Genomic DNA, 22,493 nt, shown 5'->3' on the forward strand with positions numbered 1-22,493 from the left:
GCGCGGCTATCACCCTTTCGAAGAGTTTGCCCACCTCGTCGAGATGACACACCGGCCTGTACGCCGACGGCGCGTCCGGCGGTCGGCCTTCTTTCCGCAGCAGCACGAGACTCGCCATACGCCATGCCCGTGGGTAGGCGCCCTCCTTCAGGCATCTGGAGAACAAGTGCTGCAGACGGGGAGCCAAGATGTCGATCGACTCCGTCCAGACTCGGCCTGAGATCCCATCCGGACCCGGCGCCACGTCGCGGGATGCCATCCTCTTCGCGGCTTGGAGCAACTCTTTCTCCGTCACTCGAAGTTCCTCGTTCCATTCCGTCAGCGTCGTCCCGTCGGTGGTGGTAGGGGCTGGCGCGGACGTATCGTTGTTATCCAGTCGTGGGAAGATGCAAAGTCCCGATCACGTTATCCAGTAACGCCGGATCCATGTTTTCGGTCAGCGGGGGGCCGAAGGTCGCAGTTTCTTCGTCACAATGCGATAGGGCCTCCCCCACGGATCTGAATCGACCGATTCGATCAGTCGATCCCAGCACCGAGTCTTGGCTAGTTTGATCTCTCGCTGGAGAGCGCGTCTCGTCTCTCTGTAGTCCTCGTAGCAGCGAGAGATCTCCTCCTCGTCACGTGTCCGTCTGCGGCGACGCGCCCTTAGAAATCTTCTCCGGGCATGGACGCAACTCGCTCGCATATCGGCTATTTCCGGTTTCCACCAATACACGCAACGGTCGCTTCTGCCGCCCGGGACGGAGCGTGGCATGGAGGCGTCGCATGCCGCGCTCATGTATCCGTGGAGCTCGTCCGCCTCCTCGTCGATGCTACCCAGTGCGGTGGTGGTTGGGGGGGGGGTGGTGTTGTTCCCCCGTGCGTCCCAGCTCCAGGCGGAGACAGTGACCGCCGCCCGCAGCATGTCCTTGTCCCTCTCCTTCAAACGCCACCTAGGTGTTGATGGTGGTGGTCGACGGGATCGGTTCTCCTCTTGCTGTCGTCGGACACCGCGGTCGCTCGTGGCGGCCTCCATCTTCATTTCCATCGTTATATAGAGGTGGTCCGACAAGGTCTCCATTCTGTCGGCCACTCTCCATCCGTGGATCTTCCGGTAGAGCTCGGCGGTAGCCCAGGTAACGTCGACGATGGACGAACCCCTCCACGCCACGCAGGTGCTAGTTGCGCCCCTGTTCACCAGAACTAGTCCGAGAGTCGCGGCCCAGTCCGTCAGCATCCTGCCTCGGGAATCCGTCCTGGTGTCCCCCCATTGCGACGAGCGCGCGTTGAAGTCACCAAGGACGAGTACCTGACGGGGCAGACATCTACGAACGCAGTCGCCGACTTCGTCCAGGAAGTTCCCGAACGCGGCCACTCCGCTGTTGGGCGAGACGAAGATGCCCACTATCGCAATCCTGTTCCACTCGACGACGACGAAGCCGTTACCGCGATCCAACAGGGCGCCGAGCGGACTCAACGCCGGCGTCCATGTTATGGCCGTTGATCCGTTCAAATCCCCGATCCAGTTGGGGCGTCGGGGACGCGGTATGGTTCGGCCACCACAGCGAGTGCGACCCGATTCTCCCGGATGGTCTGGAGAAGCAGGTCTTGCGCCCGTCTGGCTCTTCCTATGTTGCATTGGAGCAGGCGATCGAAATTACTCCGCCAACTCCATGGCCTCCTCCCGGCCACTTGTCACTGCTGATGGTGATGCTGCCCTGGTAACGTTTCCGCCTTGGTTCTCGTTGCCGCTGGCGATGGTGGCAGTAGCGGCGTCGGCGGCGGCGGCAGACTGTTGGGTAAGCCGTTTCTTCCTTTTCTTGACTTTCGGGGGGGGGGGGGGTGCATGCCGCCCCGCCCATCCTGTGTCCTGATGGAGCTCCCTGCCGCTCGCATAGGGGACATTTCGGCGCGGAGGCGGGACATCCTCTGGCGCGGTGCCCGCTCCCTCCGCACCTGTAGCAGAGATGGCTTCTGTCCTCGGTGGACGTACAAGTCGCCCGTACGTGCCCCAACTCCAGGCACTTGAAGCACTGCAAGGGCCTCTTCGGTATAGCAGAGACCCTCGCGATGGACCACCCCAAGACCACCTTGCCTGCCTGGGCTAGCTTGAGGGCACCGGCCACCGGGCACTTGATCCATGCCGATCCTTGGGACACCGATCTCACCAATCTGGACATCCTCGCTGCTGCATCCCGCGGCCAAGGCCAGTGCTTGACGCAGCTCCTCCTTGCCCATCGAGATGTCCACGTTGGTGATTCTCAACTCCGCTTTGATCATGGGGGTTCCGACCTTTACCTTGGTTGGGTCCAGAACACCCGCCAGTCGCGTCGCCAGGATCGACGCCTTTTCCCTGTCCTTGTCTCCCGGGACTCTAATGACGATGGCGCTCGTCTTCGCCTTCTTCATCGTGACGGCTTGCACACCTATCTCACCGAGGGGGATGGCTCTCCTGGCCGTCGTTACGACGTCGGCATACGACATGTTGGCTCCCTCATTAAGCGTCAGAGTTACCGCGGATGTACGCGGTGCGCGAGGGAGCGTGACTGTCGGAGACGTCTTTCCTTTCCTCTTCGGCGTTTTAATGGAGCCACCGCTGCGCGATTTCGGCGCGCCTCCCATCCTATCCGCCCGCGGTTTTTGGACTGCCACTGATGGTCGGGTCTTCTCATCTCTTCTCGTGGCGTCGAGCTTCCTTTCGGCGGTGTTCATCTCTTTCCGCCCCTTCTTACTTTTTCTCCCTACCACCACGTTCCACCCGCCGTCCTCCTGAGTCCTCGGGGGCGGCGGGGGGTTTGCGTGGGCGGGGGGACGAGTAGCAGAGTGTTCCGCGTTCCGTCGGGTTTCAGGAGTACTTTGTTGCTGCTGCCGTTGTTGTTGCAACAGACTCCCGAATTCTCTCTCCATCATCTTCATTATGGAGGGACCCAACTCTTCTAGCTTTCTCTCGAGGGCGTCGAGTCGCGCTCCTTGAGTAGTAGCCTCGTCCCGGGGGCGGTCCGCGTCAGCACCGCTGCATCGCGTGCATTCGAACGCGGGCATAGACCTTCTTGCCAGCTCTCTCCTGAGGGCGGCATTCTCCTCCTCTAGCGCGGACAGTCTCGCCTCCACCAGCCTCATCGCCGCGCTGTTGCCGTTGCTGCCCGCTTGTTCTCTCCTTCGCGGGGCCTCGTTCTTCCATGCGGCCGTGATATAGCTCGCCGCTTCCTTCAGCGCTTTGATGTACGTGCCCTTGAGGTTGGACGATGTGGTCGCCACCCTCATGATTTCGGACACGTGCCTCGTTAATTCCGCGCTGACATCCGCGGCCGAGCTTGTCCTTACTTGTATCTCCAGATCTTCGGAGACTTCCAGGGTAGCTGATGTCGCCAGCTTCCTCTTCTTCCTCCTGGATGCGGTCGATGCCAGTGATGAGCGAGATGCGAACGAGGCTACCGATTCTTCGTCGTCCGATGTCGTTCGCGCGCGCAATCCTCCTGCCGTAGATGTTGTGGCTTCGTCTACCGGGGCCGGCGCAAGAAAGACGCTGCCCGACCGGCTCCCGCTTCTCGTCCTCGGAGTTCTCGGAGGTTCCATATCTTCCTCCGAGTATACGCTCCTCGCCTCGCCAGGCGTGATAACACGTTCGGGGACCTGGCGGTCCACCCCCGAGCGGCCGTGGTCGTGTGATGACGACGTAGTGGGGCCCACTTGACTACCCCCGACTACGCCGGTACTGGGGACTCCCTCCCCTGTACTGTACGTGTTTTCCTTTTTCTTTGTGCCTTCCATGTTAATGATTTTGTTTTTCGCCGGGTCGTCATCGGGAATCCGTCCTGGTGCCACTCACTCTTTCGCACCCTGCCCCGGAAATGTCCGGTGCAGGGTGATAGGGAGCCCCACGAGAAGGTGAGGTGAGTGGTCTTGACAGGCATGGGCCCACCAACTTCTCCGAAGTTCCCTGCACCGGATCAGCGAACAGACGGGTACCAGAGGCACCGACCAGCCGCCACCCGACTATAGAGGAACATCAGATCCACCGGGGTTTTCCAGGGCGTGGTTCTACGCTCCGAGAACCCATACACGCCTCCTGCTCCCCACATTTATCGACGGGGCCTATTGCCTTACTATCTTCTTCTTCAGAGAAGGAGGATATTTCCTCCGTATACTTTTCCGATTCCTCACTATCGTCCCTCAGTTTTCTAACAGGCTGATTTTTCGTTGATACCTTTGTCGTTAAGTATTTCGTATATCTTTCAGTGTATGGAGTAAGGTAACTAGTCTGGTTAGCTCAGTCGATGAGTCAACGTCCATTTCGTTCTCGCGTCCCATTTTAATTATTCGAGCCAGACTCTGTGCCATTCCCCGACCCGGCTTGAACGGGTCCACTTTCTTCACATTGCATTGAATAAGATGTTTGCAGGAAAATTAGAGTTGCGCAGAATTTTGCAAGATATACATTTGCAAAAAATCTTTTTTGTTTGGAAATCTTCTGTTCCCAGTTCATGGATTTTTTTCTTTTATTTAGAAGAATTTTACAATTAATTCCCATTGAGAATTATAAGTAAATAATAAGTAAATAGATGAGTTTTAAACAGTAAAAAAATTATTAACAGAATAATAAATATCAAGGCTTTGCTATAAAATGTACATGCATGTATGTTTATTTTTATATTAACTTCTTTTTAAACATTTTAGCCAACTACGTCTATCGCATCACAATTTAATGCGAGGGTTGTTCTTGTTTATTGGCACAAAGTTTGTCAAATCTTGGGGGCAATGTGGAGAGTGCCACTTGTATCTCTTTTTCGACTACTAACATGACTCAATATTTGATTTTCATTGCAATCAATGCCGAAAAGCCTGTTTCGCATAAATAAGGTGTTACAAACGGTAGAGGCACTTGCATTGTTTTGTAATACAAAGATTCATTTTCTCTTTTGGCGGCACTCGACACTAACTAGCGTCGGACGACGGCAGCGCAGTGGTTAACGTCTTAGGTTGCGAACTTTCGGAACCCGGGTTCGAATCCCGGCGACCGGAGTCCGAATTTATTTCCACGCACCAAAAAATGGAGAAAAAATCAGCAGCACCCCGGCAGCGACATTTACAGCCCCTAGTGACAATTACTCCGGACGAGGCCCAGCAATTACAACCATCACGCTCGTCCAATATATACCATACCACGGCCACCTTACTCTGCTGAGATTCATCTACAACTGAATTAAGGTTTCAGTTTGAAACTTTTGTTTTAGTGAGCTATCGCATGATAACTCTATCAAAATTTCCTTTTCAATAGTTGTCATTTCATATTTGTCATTTTCATTGTCGATAAACGGATTTCGAACTTCGAAATGAAATATCTCAAAAACCATAGCACCAATTTTAACCATTTTGCATCGTGAAGTAATCATTTGATCTAAAGAGTTTATACATGAAATTATTTTTTTCTTGACTTTCTAATTTTTGAAATCTGTATGTAATATACCTATCGCTACGGGACCCGTCAAATTGACGGGTAAACGAAAATACGCAATTTTCTTTGAAAAATCGATTAATTCAAATTAAGTCTGAAAGGAAAAATATTAGGCTTCACATTTAAATAAATTATTAATCAATAAAAAGTCTTTTCTTAATTATCACTAAAGAAATAACAATAACATTAACGGTACAGGGAAATCATATCTATTGAGCACATTGTTTTCAAATATACTGAATGTTGTTTGTGCATTTTCCGCAATGATTACGATCATTTTGCAATATATACAATAATTATTACTGTTCCGTCGCGTGAAAAAGTTCGCGCGACGTCCTTCATTGTCTGACCGCCATGGCCCAAGCACCGTTAGAGAAACCCTCAATAAACCTAAGGTCCCATCATAACCCGAGTCTTATTAGTTTGCAAGAAACTTTAATCCTGCAAGTGTTTTCGGTCTATAACTGGTACTTAAAAGGTCCTTAGATCTATTGTACATTCTTCCAAATTATGAAGAAAGAACGTAATTACCAAATGGGAAAAACGAAATAGTTGCCTAACGGAAAAGCTGGTTTTCCCCATAAACATTGTCGCCCATGAAACCATTTTGGTAAGAGGCTTCTTCCTCCCATCTTCATCCCCAACAGTGTTCATAACCAATCGGCATCGCGGATCATTGCCCTCACTTACCTAACTAAAAATGTGAGCAACGAATCCGCGTTCTTGGTTCAAATGGGACACCCATCCCGAGCTTTCCTTCGTAATCAGATTAGAACGAACTTCAGAGTTCCTTCGGCTCTCACAGTGCCCAGAAATCCGACAGCTCCTACAGCTCTCACGGTGCCTAGAGTTTCTACACTTCCGGCTGTTCCTACTGCTCCGACTGCTCCTACTTCTACCGCGTAGACCCTTACCGCCGCAAGATCTTCGATGTCCCGACTAGCCATTTTCTTAACTATATACACCTTCCCGTACAATAGCACCTTAATATGTTCGGGTATGCTGCCCGTTAGAACACACAATACTGCATGCGAGACTGTTCTGTATGCCGTTGACGTACTTATCAATGCGCATTTCTGGGCTTGGGTAATATTTTCTTATTCTATGTTATCGCAAGGGCGTCTGCCCATAACGGAGAAGCGTATGTGGCGGCACTCGACACTAACTAGCGTCGGACAACGGCAGCGCAGTGGTTAGCGCCTTAGGTTACGAACGTTCGTAACCCAGGATCGAATCCAGGCGACCAGAGTCCGATTTTTCTTCTACACAACTAAATTAGGAAGAAAAATCAGCAGTACCTCAGCAGCGAGATCTACAACCGCTAACAGCAATTACTCCAGACGAAGACAGGCGACAATCACCACGGACCATACCACCTCAGACTGATGACCCCGACGCGATCGACAGCGAAACAGAGGTGTGTCCGTGATAGCACTACCGAGACTTCCATCATTGCGAATCTACACCTGTGGGAAGCTGGGCCTACCGCTACGACGAACACGGAACGGCCCTTCCATCTTCTTCAAACCTCGACACCTCACCTCCGATCGACGCGCAAAGCGGGTGGCAGGATACGAGACGAGGACCAAGCCAGGATTGATGTAGCCATCGCAAAATTCATGGGCATCACCACCAGCACGTCATACTAAAATGAGGAACAGAGGCCTACGAACGTGCGCGGAACGCCCCACATCGTACCGAGAGGTATCCACCGCCACATCGAAGACTTCGCGCAACATCTGCATGAATTGGACTACAATCGGCTGACGCTTTAGCACACTAAGATTATAACGTTATCACTGGTAAGGGGGTACTGTTGCGGCACTCGATAAGCCAAATGCCACCATTTGACACTACTTCAGTGCTTGGCGCCATGACCGAATCCATGCCTGAATCCTCTGGCCTATCCATCTTGTCTGCAATCCTCTTGGATTCCTTGGTCACCTTTGCCGCAGGCTCCATTCCTTAATCCATATCCTTCCTTCTGCTGGTATTATCCTCGCGAAACGCAGGCATCCGTCCGATGGCCTTCAACACAGAGGGACCCAGCGCGCACGTGCACTTGGGTACTTACCGAAGTAGCCAGTGCGACGGCTCTGACGTGGCGCGTCGCAACATGTCTGCGCCTGCCCACGCATGCCCCGAGACTTATCCGTGTGGCAGCGCTGCCGGCGCGCGTCCTAATATGTCCTCCTTACCGCTTCATCGACAGGGCTGAACTTTCTTTGCTTTCTTCTCCTACCTAGTCCGTTCCTAAGTGTTTCTTGCACACTTTTGCACACACGCACTGGCACAACACGCCGGTCCACTTTTTTGTCGCCTTTTCTTATTTTCATTATAATTTTGGTTGCAGAGTACGGAACAACGCGAACGCATCCTCTCTGCATGTCGCCATCTTTTCTTTTCGTCAAAAGCTTTCCTGCACATAATAATACCTCAATTTCGTTTGCGGCAGTTTTCTTAAGTTTGAAATAAAGTGATCTGATAGTACCAAGAACTGCAAGAATATATCTACCGTTTTTACATGAGAATGTTATCACGAAAATTGTTCCTGAAATCCTTTTATGTAATTATACCTTCCTGAATATCTTCAGGCATTCGTCCGATCGGCAGTAACACGGAGGTTATTAGTTATTCATTAGCCATGAATTAAAAATTTATGTGCCGAAGTTGGCATGTAATACCGGGCTTACAATTGCACGAGCTTTTTTGTTCTTTCAAGAATATATTTCTGAAATTTGTCGGAATTTATCTCATGATCCCTTGAAATAGTTTGAAGTACTGTGTGAATTCTTTCTTAAAATTAAAAAAAAACGGTGAGTTGTGTTTCTATTAATTAGCGCTACCAAATCCTGTTTTAGATCTGAACAGTCTACGAGTAGTTCTAATTTAGTTGGGAAGTCGCATGGAATTACTCTCTTCCCGCTGCACATCTGAGACATTTAAAGAGCTCATGCTTGGCATCATCTTCCTCGTTGCTGCATTCCAAACATTTTGTATATGTTTCCTCGCTTATACTATACCGGTAGTGATTGAAAATACCATGACCAGTAAGAATCTGCATCGTATAGTAATCAATGTTGCTTCCATTTTTTGTAAAAGATGGTTGGATTCTGTATCAGTCTTCTTATTCAATTATCGTGACTGTAATGAGCCCATTCATTCTTCCACAGATTCATTCCTCTTTCTCGTGGGTGCTCTCATCGGCCACAGTCGAATGTTCTCCATGCCGTGTGTCTTAGCTGTCTAATGCGCCAAGATTCTTCTTTAAAGTATACTCTTTTTCTTGCTATCTGACCTTGATATATATCTTGATATGTATATTGATATGTATTTATGAGGACTGTCCCTCACGACGCATAGGGCCGCGAGTGACACCGTTCTGTACACTGAAGATGTGTATAGCAACCTGGACCGTTGTATTCTTCCCAATACCTTTCTATTTATCTACTTTTTTCGAAGCTCAGGGCAGATGCCTATATTGGAATCTCTGACTCCGAAACGTCTTTATCCAGTCACTGCCCGCCTTTCTTTTACGCGCGCGGAGAGGAAAATGCTGTTACGCATGCCGAGAACTGACGCGTTGCCACACTCATTGAAAACCCCTCCTCTCCCTCCTGCATTCTGTGCTAGTACCAACCCCGGAACCGCCTAACGACATTACTTCAGATTTGAGCTTAAATACGCACCGCTTCCTCAAACTTGAGTCCCATTTCTTCTTCTTCTTCTTCTTCCTCTTGTCCTTCTCCTCTCTTTGAATCTCTCCTGCGTCATTCTTGATAGCATAATTTCCCTCCACAAGGCCTGAAACCTTGCCCAGTAGTCTTCTCTCTTCACCACTAACTCCATTAACTTCTTCATCGTTAATGGTGTGACAATGTAGTTTTCTGACTCCGTCTTCTCATGTATCCATGAATAGAAAAGGACATGCTCGGCGTTGTCGGTGCCGGAATACCCTTCCTCGCCAAACAATGTCTTAAAGCCGAATGGAGTATTGTGTCAAAAACTTTCGAAATATCCACAATTGTGAACAATCCGTCTTTGTCTGTCTTACAATAATTCAAGGCGGCACTGATCAGATCTACGTTGATTTTGCATCCAGATGTAAAGCCATTTTGTCTTAAATTTAGTTCAATATCCTTCCTTACTCTACTGTTGAGAATTGAGGAGCAGATTCTACTACTAATGGGGCCTATAGTAAAAGGCCGCCAATTCTTGACTTTACTTATATTTTTACCAGCTTTAGGTATTAACGTAGTTCTATTCTCCTTCGACACAGTTGGAAAAGAGGAACTATAGTACAGGATGTTAAAAAGCTTAGCCACAATAGTTGACAGGCCGGGAATTAACAGGTGTTTCTTACGCAGTCCATCAATTCCTGCCGCTGTTTTGTTCCTGATTGTTTTCAGTCTTCCACTCACATTTTCCGTAGTTATTGGTGGGAATATTTCGTGCAAGAGAGCTTCAGAGGCTCCACTTACTGGGACTCGGGGGTTGGGTGGACCCTCCCGTCCCCACAAATCACCGTAGAGTCTGTCCACATTTCGTGCCTTCGGCGGCTGCCTAGCGGGTTCCAGCTATGCCAGGTCGTTATTAACGACAACATCAGCCAAATTCTTAGGACATTCTTCAAATATTTCTTGGCAACGCGCGTACGAGTACCGCTGCCTTTGATGCCTATTTATCTTTTTGGTGCCCTTATTATTACTTTCATTTGACAATTTTTGTTTGTTACTTTTATTGTTCCCATCATCATTATGGTTCAAGAGGGCTTCATATAGAGATGGGCAGACAAACTTTTCAATTTTCATAATTAGCTGATATCTATTATCTTTTAATTCGCACCATATATTGTTGAATAAAACATCTACATCTCACAACTATATAGACTTTCCGATTTCATTTACCATGCAACGATTCTTCACATATTATTGTTATACCTGTTTCGGGTGGCAAGCTGCTTGGATCAGCGAGATCAAACCCGCCCCCTGTCATTTGGGTACCCTCCCGAGGACTCGCTTTTTCACCCTTTATCCTTAACTAGTTAGAATTTTGCAGATTTACAGGTTACGATGTGTATGATCTTTGTATCTCTGTTCGAGTTCCCTCAAGAGGGTAACCACTTCCTCAGACCATAGTCTGTTGCTATGATCTCGACTCAGGGTTTCTGACATTTCCCTTCTCTTTGTATTACGAACGGCAGGGTTTGCATGCCGTTAGTGAGTCGAAAGCCCTCTCTTTGTCACAAAGCTCATGAGGCAAGCCTCGCATTTAAATAGGCCTTCACTCTTTTGCGTATTTCCTTCGCACTTTGGTAAGTGACATCTCGCCCCATGGAGCTTGGGGATCTGTTTCCCACAGCTTACACATTCAATGGGGGTCTCTATATGATGTTCTCAGAAGAGCTTGTCCACATCTGTTAAATTCATGAAGAAAACGTGGGCTTCCTTTTTATCACAGACTGGACAAGCTATTTTACCCCCCCTCCCCCCATCAATGGGACCATAATCTTAAATTCTGATTCGGAGTCCATGGACATACATGCGTTGTTAACCATGGTCTTCTCCGAAGCGGATAGAGCCGCCACAACGCTTCCGCAAACCGAGAATCGCTGCGTCCGAGACAACAGTATTGTAGAGGATTAGTCGTGAATAGGTATCGTGAAATAACGAGAGCGAAATATTGCTGTCGCAGTCCGTCAAATATATTTGAAATAAATAAATATACGTACAGTGAGTCTTTGATACCAAATATGAAACTCGGAATAAATACTCGTTAATACTACTCGATGATACTCGATATGAAGCGTCCGATACTCGCTGTGTCTCGCTCGCGATCGCGTCCGTTTATTTATACTGGACGGGGGAGAGTCGGAAAATTTAATTCGTCTCCATTCGATGGTTGCGTGTATTGGCGACATTGTTTCGCCTGGAGTTTATTTGTTCTTATATTGCTTGTAATCTAATGGTCTCGATACTCCGACCAAAACAACAACATGATTTGAATTTTCCTCTGACTCATGTGCTGCTACAGTATTTTTACTTATCTTAACAATCAAAGGTTTTGTTAGCCGTATGCGTTGTTCCAAATTCATCCATCTCATTATCCATTATACTACCAGGTCATTACCAATTGGTCCATGGAATGGATTCTATTATTGCTATTGCTCTTTCCATACTTGACGGTATAAACCGTTAAATCGGCAAGCCGATAAGTTGTTAATTTTATACTTATGGTCTTCCGCTGCTTCGTCGCCGCACTCCATTTAGCTATGCCCGCCACATCCGGGGGACTAAACCACACGCTAATGCGGCGGACATGCTACCGGCGGTACCACTGGGAGGTAGAAGTGCGATTTGAGTAGGCAAAACCGAAATCTCGCCTGCCCCCGAGCAACTATGACACTTATATTGCTTGCAGCACACCGTTAATTAGCGGCATGCCACTTGTGGGCCTTCAGAGATCACAATACGCAGCTAAGTCTAGCAGCGTATTGCTTTTCCAGTTCACGCATAAGCCCAGCGGCGTATTGCTTTTCCAGCTCACGCATAAGCCCAGCGGCGTATTGCTTTGCAGCATACGCGGCTAAGTCCGGCGGCGTATTGCTTTTTAATAGCGTCACTAACTAGATGACAAGGCATTTGGGTCGGAGTGCGGGGCCGCTCGCACTGATCCCCGTGTGAGGCGCCCGAGCCAGGCATCCAATCGTTATCCAAAGTCATAGCCCATTTATATTCCAATCCATCAACAGGGCAATCCGTCGGAAAACTGACTTCATTCATCATAGGCATTCCGCCTCTTCCTCGCCGCACCCCACTTCGCCGTGTTCGCCACGTTCTAGAAATCTTCCACCCTCCGAAGGGATTACTACGAATACGCCGACCAAGTTACCGGCAGGACCACGTGGAGGTGGGGGTGTGACTTGGCGGGCCACCAAACAAGTGGCGCTCCTGCCCAAAATAACCATAAATCGAATCCCATAATTGGACCAACTCCAATTTCGGGTGGTGACTGATCATTCAATTGTCGCTCATGATTAATTAGATGGCATGTGCGACCTTTATGTGTGAAACCCCGAAAACGAGGCTCATACTTCCGAGGTACTCCCCCGTAGGGATTAAAAACAAATTGAATATCTAATTGATAATCAATTGATAATCTAATTGATAATCAATTTCAGGCAAACACTTAATTAGATAGACGTCACACTGTTGATATAATAAATAAATAATTAAAATTCCATATGTACAATTTGGTAAGAATGAATGAATAAATAAATAATAATAAATAACATATAAATATAAAAAAAATTTGGGTCATCATCCATTTACATCATCCATCTAAAAAAATGTTGCACATCTCGATGGAGTTACGCAGGACGTTCATGACAATGGTTTTTATGTCGTCATCTGCGATGCCCATTCTCTTGAGGACTTTTTCAGTGTTGGGCATTATGGCGCCTCTACTACCCAAGATCACGGGTAAAACCTCACCCCCACCGACTTTGAATATTTCCTTAAGATAACTTAAGCAAGGTAGGTATTTGTCGACCTTTTCTTTCTCGGCTTTCGAGAGGTAATCCATGTTCTCGTAGCGGACGGTAACGTCGACTATGAGAACCCTATTCCCGTTTTTAATTACGAGACCCGGTTAAAGAAAAACACCCCCTACTCTCAGTGTCGGTTTGACAAACACCTCGTTGTCCCTTCTCAATTTCTCGGTGAGGCTCGATTTCATCTTATCAGGCTTCTTTATTCTCAGGCCTTTGGTGTATTGGCAGAGCCCTCATATGTGCCCAAGGGTCTCGGGCTGGGCACGATATCCTCTACAAGCCACGTCTACATTCTTGTCGACCCGTGCCAATACGGTTCTTGTCACAGAAGTGTTAGTCCTGAACCTAAGGGCATCCATGAACCTCGATGGTATGAGCAGGTTGTGTTCCAAAAGCCACACGTTGCCAGTTTTGTTTCTTGAGAAGTCAAGAACACCCTGTCCCTGACTCCTCAGTTCAGCCCATTACTTTACACGAGCGGTTCTCAGTCTCTTCTTGGCTTTTTCAACGTCCTCTAAGGAGGCCGACCAATTGATCGTTAGAAAGTTAGCTATTACTCCTAACTTTTTATCACATTCATCATCAATAAGGCTGGAGATTTCCGGATCGATCGAGTTTATAATATTGGTAGCACTTTTCAGGGTACCGAGTTTCAAGGCATGCTCAAACCTCGGTAACCCTTGCCCTCACAGACTTTAGGGGCATAAAAGAAACCAGTGGCATTTGAAGACGTAAAATGTAAAATTGCCTTTACCTCCTGCCTAACTTCGCTATCCACCAATTTTAAGACGCTGTCACCTGGTGGATTCACGAGCAGGTGATATATGTACCGGAGGAAGATGTACTTGCACAGCAATTCTATCTTCTGGCCTGGTTTGAGAGACAGCTTTCTAACTTTTTTTACCGCGTTCACCATTTCAGGCACAATAATGCCACAGTGAACGCCCTTCCAAGGCCCCATTTTGGCGCCTAAATACCTGAATGCTTCGTCGGGATCTACGGTTGGGATGCTGTTCTCCCCGAGCTTATTCACCGGTTCTTTAATGAACCAGATATCTCTTTTAGTCACAGCCTGGAGGGTTTGGCTTTTATCCCTAGAGATGGTCATACCCAGGCAGATATTCGTGGAGCACGTCTACTTGACGTTGTGCTTCTCTCTCGTCCGCACCAAGTAAAACAACGTCATCGGCAAAAGTCAGAACACGTATCTTTCATGACTCGTTTACATTAATGCCACTAGTTTGCTCCTCGTTCCTCTCGAGCTGCGGCTCCAAGCACAAATTGAATAGCAGTGGTGACAAAGGGTCACCCACTTTGCCTCTCGAAGCTCATGGAGCAAACATCACATTTATACATTCCTGTTTTTCTACTGGGGCCACTATAATTAGGTATGTGGCACCTTGCCCCATGAAGCTTCGGGAAGCTTTTCCGACAGTGTGAGCATCTCCATTGGTTGGTCCAGCAATTTCAAAACATTGTCGCTCAGCGGACTCACGAGTAAATGGTAGATATAACGAGGTAAGATATATTTAATCTACAATTCTAGCTTCTGGGCCGGTTTAAGGGAGAGTTTCCTCACCCTTTTCACCACGCTCAGAAGTTCTGGTACTATTATACCACAGTGAACGCCCTTCCAGGGTCATCTTTTACCACCCAGGTACCTGAAGGCCTCGTCAGGATCAACTGTTGGGATACTGTTGTCCCCAGTTTTTAGCTCTGGTTCACTTATGAACCAGGTGTCTTTTTTGGCCACAACCTTAAAGGTTTGGCTTTTTTCTCTTGAAATTGTCATTTCGAGGCCTTGCATATAGTCAATGAGAACGTCCACTTGGTGTTGCGCATCCCTCGCGTCCGCTCCAAGCAGAACGACATCGTCAGCAAAGGCCAGGACAAGCACTTTTCTATTTTTACACACATTTATACCGCCAGTTTGTTCCTCGAACGCCTCCAGCAGCGGCTCAAGGCACAAATTAAGTAACAATGGCGATAAAGGATCGCCTTGTTTGACTCCTCGGCGGATCGTGATCTCGACCCCTATGGCGTCTTTCGTTTTAATGTTAGTTTTGCAATTATTATACACATCGTCGATTAAATCGACGATAGGGACCGGCACACCCTTCCTTGCCAGGCATGATTTTAATGCTGCGTGGGGCACTGTATCGAATACCTTCGAGATGTCCGTAATTGTGAATTCTCTGCCGTTATTTCTTTTACAATATTTTAAGGCAGAATTTAAAAGTTCTATATTGATTTTACATCCACTTTCGGGTGTAAAACCCTTCTGCCTCATGTTCAATACAATACCCCTTCTGATCCTCCCGTCGATAATGGAGGAGAAGATTCGGCCGAGAATGCAGCCTATAGTTATAGGCCGTCAATTGTCCACTTGGCTGCTCGGTTTGTTGAGCTCAGGTATTAGTGTGGTTCTGTTCTCCTTCCATGCAGAGGGAAAATAGGAACAGTAGCTCAATATGTTAATTAGTTTAGCTAGAATAATAGGCAGGCCAGGGATCATTAAGTGATATTTTTGCAGTCCGTCTGGCCCTGCCGTAGCCTTCTTTCTTATTTTGCCGATCCTCTCCCCTACACCATCCGCAGTTATCGGCGGGAACATTTCAGTTAGGGACAGCGTGGAGGCTCTTGCTACTGGAATCGGTACGTATGTAGATCCGGACTGTCCCCATAGTTTTTCATAGACCCTCCTTACTTCCTCAGCTTCAGGTGGTTGCCTGGCTGGTTCGAGGTATGCCCGATCATTATTGATCACGGCATCGGCCAGTCTCCTGGGACACTCACGGAACAATTCCTGGAAACGTGCGTAGGAATATCACTTCCTTGAGTTTTTATTATTCTTCTTATTATTTGGTTCGCTTCTTTACTATTACTCTTTTAAAATCCACTTGGCTTTTACTATAATTGACAATTGACTCATATAGAGTTGTGCATATAAAACTATTTATTCTTTCTCTTAAAGCTTCGCCATCGTCTTTGTAGACGTCCCAAGTAACCAACAATCGATCGTAAACCGCGCTTAAAACATGGGGTACCTCGGTTGGCTTGTCAATTTCGTTTCTAAGTAAGAGCCTCCATTCTCGGGAAGGCTTTTTTTCATCAATAATGATCTCGCGGCGACCTTCAGGCGTTCCAATATTCACATTGCCTGAACCAACGAGATGGCACCCTCCCTCTGTTGCCAATGAGGTAGCCTCTTGGGAGCTCCCCTCACCAACTAGATTTAGCTTCTTTCTTTGGTACTTTATCTGATCGTTTTTCTGGTGAGGTATTTACTAATTTCTTTATTAGGGTGCTTATGCCCTTTATATAACTTCCAGAGCTCCTTTAAGAGAGCTACCTCTTCTACCTTGCAATTTTTACTTTTTTCCTGTTCAGGGTGGTCCGCCCCCCTTCATTTTATATTTCTGACGGCAGGGTGCGCATGCCGTTCGTGGGTGGATAACCCTCTTCGCGACCCGAAGCTCATGGGGCAGGCTTGGCACTGAAACTCTCCTGCCATAGCTTGATTAGGGCCACTACACTTAGGTATGTGGCACCTAGCCCCATGAAACTTCGGGAAGCTTTTTCGACAATTTGAGCACCTCTACTGTATAGGGGCTTCTACGTGATGTTGAGTAAGGTGCCTGTCCTGGTCCGACAAAGTTGTAAAGAAAAGGTGTACTTCCCTTTTTTGGCATACTGGACAGACAACCTGATTGCCTACGAGCGACACCATTATTTCCAAACTCATAGCCGGGGACAAATCCGCCACAGCGCCTCCGGGACCGAGAGGCGCTGCGTCCGAGGCTTCTACTTTATCATTATCGAATTTTTAGTATATATTTTGAATACTAATTCGACGGTCCAATCTATATCCAAATCGTTTCCATTATCTCTCCAGTCGTCAATAACACGAAGGAACGAGTTCCTTGGTTACATTTAAAATGCATTTCTTCACGGCTCCAAGCAGCCGTTTCGGAAGACCGTTAGATAATTTGTCTTTCGCTCCTTCGTCGCCACTCTCTGTTCAGCCACGCGCGGCCGCATCCGGGGGAGTACACCCCACGCAAACGCGGCGCGCGTGTTACCGGCGGTACCACAGGGAGGTAGGAGTGCGACTTGGGCAGACAAGACCAAAATCTTACCTGTCCCCGAGTAACTACTGACTTAATTTTATGAATCTCGAACGCGAGGCTCACACGTCCGAGGTACCCCCTCGTAAGGTTTAAAATTTAATGTTACCTCAATTGATAAACAATTTCCGGTAACACCATGACAAAGGACAAACAAATAGTTCTGTATATAATAAATATTTCTTAATAATTTCATATGTACAATTTAGGCAATTAATAAATAAATAAATAGGGCAATAGACAAGTTTCTCTGGGACGTTCCTTTTGTCGTATTGCCTGTTTATATTCGTCGATCATCTATAAATATATTACACAGCTCTATCGAGCTTCTCAATACGTTCAACAGGATAGTTTTTATGTCATTGTCAGCAATTCCCAATCGCTTGAGGACCTTCTCGTTGTTGGCCGTGATTGTGCCTCTACTGCCCAAGACCATCGGAAGAATCTCTCCCCCACTTGCATTAAACAGATCTTTAAGTGCTTTGAGGCACGGCCGATACTTATTAATTTTTTCCTTTTCTGCCTCGGCAAGGTAGTTTTTGTTCTCGTAGCGGACAGTAACGTCGACCACGAGAACCCTTTCCCCGTTTTTAACTACTAGGTCCGGTTTGTATAGACTACCTCCGGCCTTAATTGTCGGCTCTACGAATACCTCATTGTTCTTTTTATTCTTTAGTCTATCTCCGATTAGAGATTTTACTTCATCGTGCCTCTTGATTCTTAAACCTTTGGTGTGCTGACACAGCCCGAGTATATGTCCAAGGGTCTCGGGCTGGGCTCCACATCTTCGACATTTAACATCAATATTTTTGTCGGCCCGTGCCTGCACCAATCTTGTACCAAAGGTATTCGTTCTTAATCTAAGGGCATCGATGAATCTCGATGGCTTGAGCAGACTGTGATCCTCAATCCACAGGTTGCCAGTCTTGTTCTTAACGACGTCAGAAACGCCTTGTCCCTGACTTCTTAAATCAGCCCATTGGCTGATGTGATCTTTCCTTAGACGCTTCTTTGCTTTTTCCACATCCGCCAAGGAGGCTGGCCAATTGATCCGTAAGGAGTTGGCCATTTGTTTTAATTTTTTATTGGCTACTTCATCAATTAAGCTAGCGACTGCTGGATCGACCGAGTTTGCGATCTTAATAGCACTTTTGAGGGTACCGAGTTTAATTATATGTTCGAATCTCGGTACTCCTAAGCCCCCACAGACCTTCGGGGCATAAAAGAAGCCTGTAGCAGTGGAAGGCATTACATGTCAAATGGTTTTAATTTCTTGTCTGACCTCGCTATCCAATAATTTTAGAACGGTGTCGCTCGGCGGACGCACGAGTAAATGGTAAGTATAGCGAGGGAAGACGTATTTAATTAATAGTTCCAGCTTCTGGCCCGGCTTAAGGGAGAGTTTCCTCACCCTTTTCACCACGCTCAGAAGTTCTGGAACGATTACACCGCAGTGAACGCCTTTCCAGGGTCCAATTTTGGCACCCAGGTACTTAAAAGCCTCGTCGGGATCGACTGTTGGTATCGTTTTATTCTCGATTTTAAGTTCAGGTTCTTTAATGAACCAAGTATCATTCTTTGCCACAACCTCGAAGGTTTGGCATTTTTCGATTAATAAGTTCATTTGGAGGCTTTGTAAGTAATCTATACGTACGTTCACTTGGTGCTGTGCTTCCCTCGCGTCCGCTCCAAGTAGAACGACATCGTCTACGAAGGCCAGAACAGGCACTTTACGATTTTCGTTAATTCTTAAACCACTGCTTTGCTCCTCGATCTCTTCCAGCAGAGGCTCCAAGCATAGATTAAACAGGAAGGGTGACAGAGGATCGCCTTGCTTGACTCCTCGACGGATCATAATCTCGACCCCGCCATCCTTGGTTTTTATATTTGTTTTGCAGTTTTGATACATATCGCCGATAAGATCGACGATAGGGGCGGGCACACCCTTTCTGGCCAGACACGGTTTTAAAGCGGCGTAAGGCACTGTATCAAACGCCTTCGAGATATCCACTATGGTGAATATCCCGCCATTGTTTCTCTTGCTGTAGTTTAGTGCAGAGTTTAAGAGTTCAATATTGATTTTACATCCACTTTCGGATGTAAAACCCTTCTGCCTCATGTTTAATACAATGCCTCTTCTGATTCTCCCGTAGATAATGGAGGATAATATTCGTCCTAAAATTGGGCTTATTGTGATTGGTCGCCAGTTCTCGACCAGGCTGCTTGGCTTATTAGCTTTTGGAATTAGAGTTGTTCTATTATTATAGAACAGTTATTTTCCTTCCGTATGGAGCATATTGTAAATTTTAGCCAATATAGTTGCTTTTGGCTGCTTTTTTGTTTCTTATTTTTAAATCTATTTGGGTTTTCTCTTTGTTAAATTTCGTTATGAGCTCGTATAGAGCTGTGCGTATAAAATGATCGAGTCTCTCCGTTAGGGATTCCCGATCATCCTTGTATACATCCCAGATTATAAACAACCGATCGTAGACCTCCTTTAAAACAGGGGGCACCTCGGTTGGCTTGTCAATCTCACATTGGAGCGAGAGCCACCATTCTTGGGTAGACTCTCCCTCATCGATTACTATATCGCGGCGGCCTTCAGGCGAACCAAAGCTGGCATTGCCTGAACCAACGAGATCGCACCCTTCCTCTGTTGCCAATGAGGCAGCCTCTTGGGGGCTTTCCTCGCCAATTAAGTTTAACTTTTTTCTTTGATATTTTATTTGATCAATTGTTTTGGTGGTGAGGTATTTGCTGATTTCTTTATTAGGGTGTCTATGACCCTTATGCATCTCCCATAGCCCCTTCAAGAGTGCTACCTCTTCTGCTTTCCAAATTTTTGATCTTTCTTCTGGGGGGTCCGCTCCCCTTCTTTTTATGTTTCTAACGGCAGGGTGCGCATGCCGGTCGTGGGTGGATAGACCTCTTCGCGACCCGAAGCTCATGGGGCAGGCTTCGCATTGAAATTCTCCTGTTGTAGCCTGACTAGGGCCACTACACTGGGGTATATGGCACCTAGCCCAATGAATCTTCGGGAAGCTTTTTCGACAACCTGAACATTACCACTGTATAGGAGCTTCCGTGTGATGTTGAACAAGCTGCCTGTCCATGTCCAACAGAGTTATGAAGAAAAGGTGAACTTCCCTTTTCTCGCAGACAGGAGAGGCAACCTGGTTGCCCACGAGCGGCACCATTATTTCAAAATTGGTAGCCGGGGACGAAGCCTGGTAGGTATCAATGGTCCGGGACCGAGAGGCGCTGCGTCCGAGGCATTATCTTTACTTAAATGGAATTTTGATTATTGCTTTGCATCAGTAACATAAGTTCGTTCCATATCCGCCTCATAACCATTTTGGTGCCAGCCATCATCCAATAGAAAAACCAACCAAGGAACGAGTTCCCTTAATACGATCATATTTGCTTTATTGTTTCCATACTTCACAACTCAATAACCGTTAATCGTTAAGCCAAAAGGTTAAGCTTCCACTTCGTTCCTTCGCCGCTGCACTCCGTTTAGTCATTCACGCCACTTCCGGGGGACTAAACCACACGCTAATGCGGCGGGCATGCTACCGGCGGTACCACTGGGAGGTAGAAGTGCGATTTGAGTAGAAAAAACCGAAATTTCGCCTGCCCCCGAGCAACTATGACACTCATATTGCTTGCAGCACACCGTTAATTAGCGGCATACCACTTGCGGGCCTTCAGAGATCACAATACGCAGCTAAGTCCAGCGGCGTATTGCTTAGCTAATAACGTCACTGATCAATGATGAGGCATTTGTTTACCTTTAGTTGAGAGAGATTACAACGGCGCATTGCTTTTGCTTGTAGGCGGCCAAGTCCAGCAGCGTATTGCTTTTGGCATAACTTGAGAGAGAGTTTCCTGACCCTCCTCACCGCATTCATAATCTCGGGCACTATTATGCCACAGTGGACGCCTCTCCAAGGCCCCATTTTGGCGCTAAATATCTGAAAGCCTGATCGGGATCAGCGGTGGGGATACTTGCTTTCCCGAGCATGGTGGTACGCTCATTTATAATCCAGGTGTCCCTTTTCGCGAATACCTGGAACGTCTGAGTTTTATCTCGAGAGATGGTCATACCCAGACCTCCCAGATACTCATGGAGAAAGTCCACTTGGTGCTGTACTTCCCCTTCATCCGAGTACCACAACGTCGTCGGCAAAGGCCAGGACAGGCACTTTTCTTGATTCAGTAATATTAATGCCACCGGTCTCCTCCTCGATTGTTTCGAGCAGTGGTTCCAAGCGCAAAATAAACAGCAGCGGTGACGGAAGGTCACCCTGCTTCACTCCTCTAAGGATTTCCACTTCGACCCCTATGTTGCCACTTGCTTTTATTTTTGTATGATTACCATTGTACATTCCTAAAATTAAAGCAATCATAGGGGTCGGCACACCCTTTCTGGCCAGGTAAGGTCTCAATGCCGAATGGGGTATTGTATCAAATGCCTTGGAGATATTCACAATTGTGAATATCCCCCCTCTGTTCCTCTTACTATACCTTAATGCAGCATTCAGCAAGTCTATATTGATTTTACACCCATTTTCGGATGTAAAACCCTTCTGTCTTAAATTTAATACAACACCCCTTCTGATCCACCCGTTAAGGATGGAGGAGAAAATCCGGCTGAAAATGGGGCCTATTGTAATAGGTCTCCAATTCTCGACCCGGCTGCTAGGCTTATTTATTTCAGGAATTGGAGTGGTCCTATTTTCCTTCCATACGGAGGGAAGAAAGGAACCATAACATAAAATATTGAAAATTTTAGCCAAAATAGCGGGCAGGTCAGGTATCATCAAGTCCTCTCTAACAAAACCGTCTGGCCCCGCTGCAGCCTTTTCCTCGTTTTGCTGATTTTCTCCGCCAGCAGCATTCATTGGCGGGAACATCTCACTTAGGGACAGCTCGGAGACTCTACTTACTGGGATTGGAGTGCTCGAAGGTCTTGCTTGACCCCACAAATCCTCATAGAGCCTCCTAACTTCCGTAGCTTCAGGCGGTTGCCTGGCCGGTTCCCGGTATGCCCAATCGTTGTTAATAACAGCATCGGCCAATCTCTTAGGACATTGTGTTATTCCAATGTCGTGTCCTTAAAACGTAGCTAAAGTCGTTATCAAACAACCCGAGTGAGTCCTCTCGAGTCCGTTGTTACGTACGGTCCTTGGCCCTATTTCCCTACTTTCATCGCGTTATATCTAACGGCAAATATGAGTCACAATCGTAACCCTATCCTTGGAACCAGCCAGATACTAGGATACAAAGCTTAGTTCAGAACTCAGCGCAACAAAAATCACTCAGAATACAGGCTCTACGCCTATAGGGGAAGTATTCGCGCTTATGCGGCAGCCACATA

At 47.3% G+C, this 22,493-nt stretch overlaps 2 protein-coding genes across 3 annotated transcripts in view; one reads left to right on the forward strand and one right to left on the reverse strand.

Moving 5' to 3' along the window:
• Positions 1-22,493, forward strand: part of LOC126926638 (uncharacterized) — a 100,082-nt gene that overhangs the window by 26,510 nt on the left and 51,079 nt on the right. The window lies entirely within an intron of this gene.
• Positions 308-22,493, reverse strand: part of LOC126926621 (uncharacterized) — a 173,447-nt gene continuing 151,261 nt past the window's right edge. The window contains exon 2 of the mRNA XM_050743023.1: positions 308-1,713. Coding sequence (XP_050598980.1) covers positions 437-1,618 — 1,182 coding nt within the window. The 5' untranslated portion in view covers positions 1,619-1,713 and the 3' untranslated portion in view covers positions 308-436. The remainder of the gene's footprint in view (positions 1,714-22,493) is intronic.

The sequence above is a fragment of the Bombus affinis genome, chromosome 18 (genome assembly GCF_024516045.1).
Source record: "Bombus affinis isolate iyBomAffi1 chromosome 18, iyBomAffi1.2, whole genome shotgun sequence".
NCBI lineage: Eukaryota > Metazoa > Arthropoda > Insecta > Hymenoptera > Apidae > Bombus > Bombus affinis.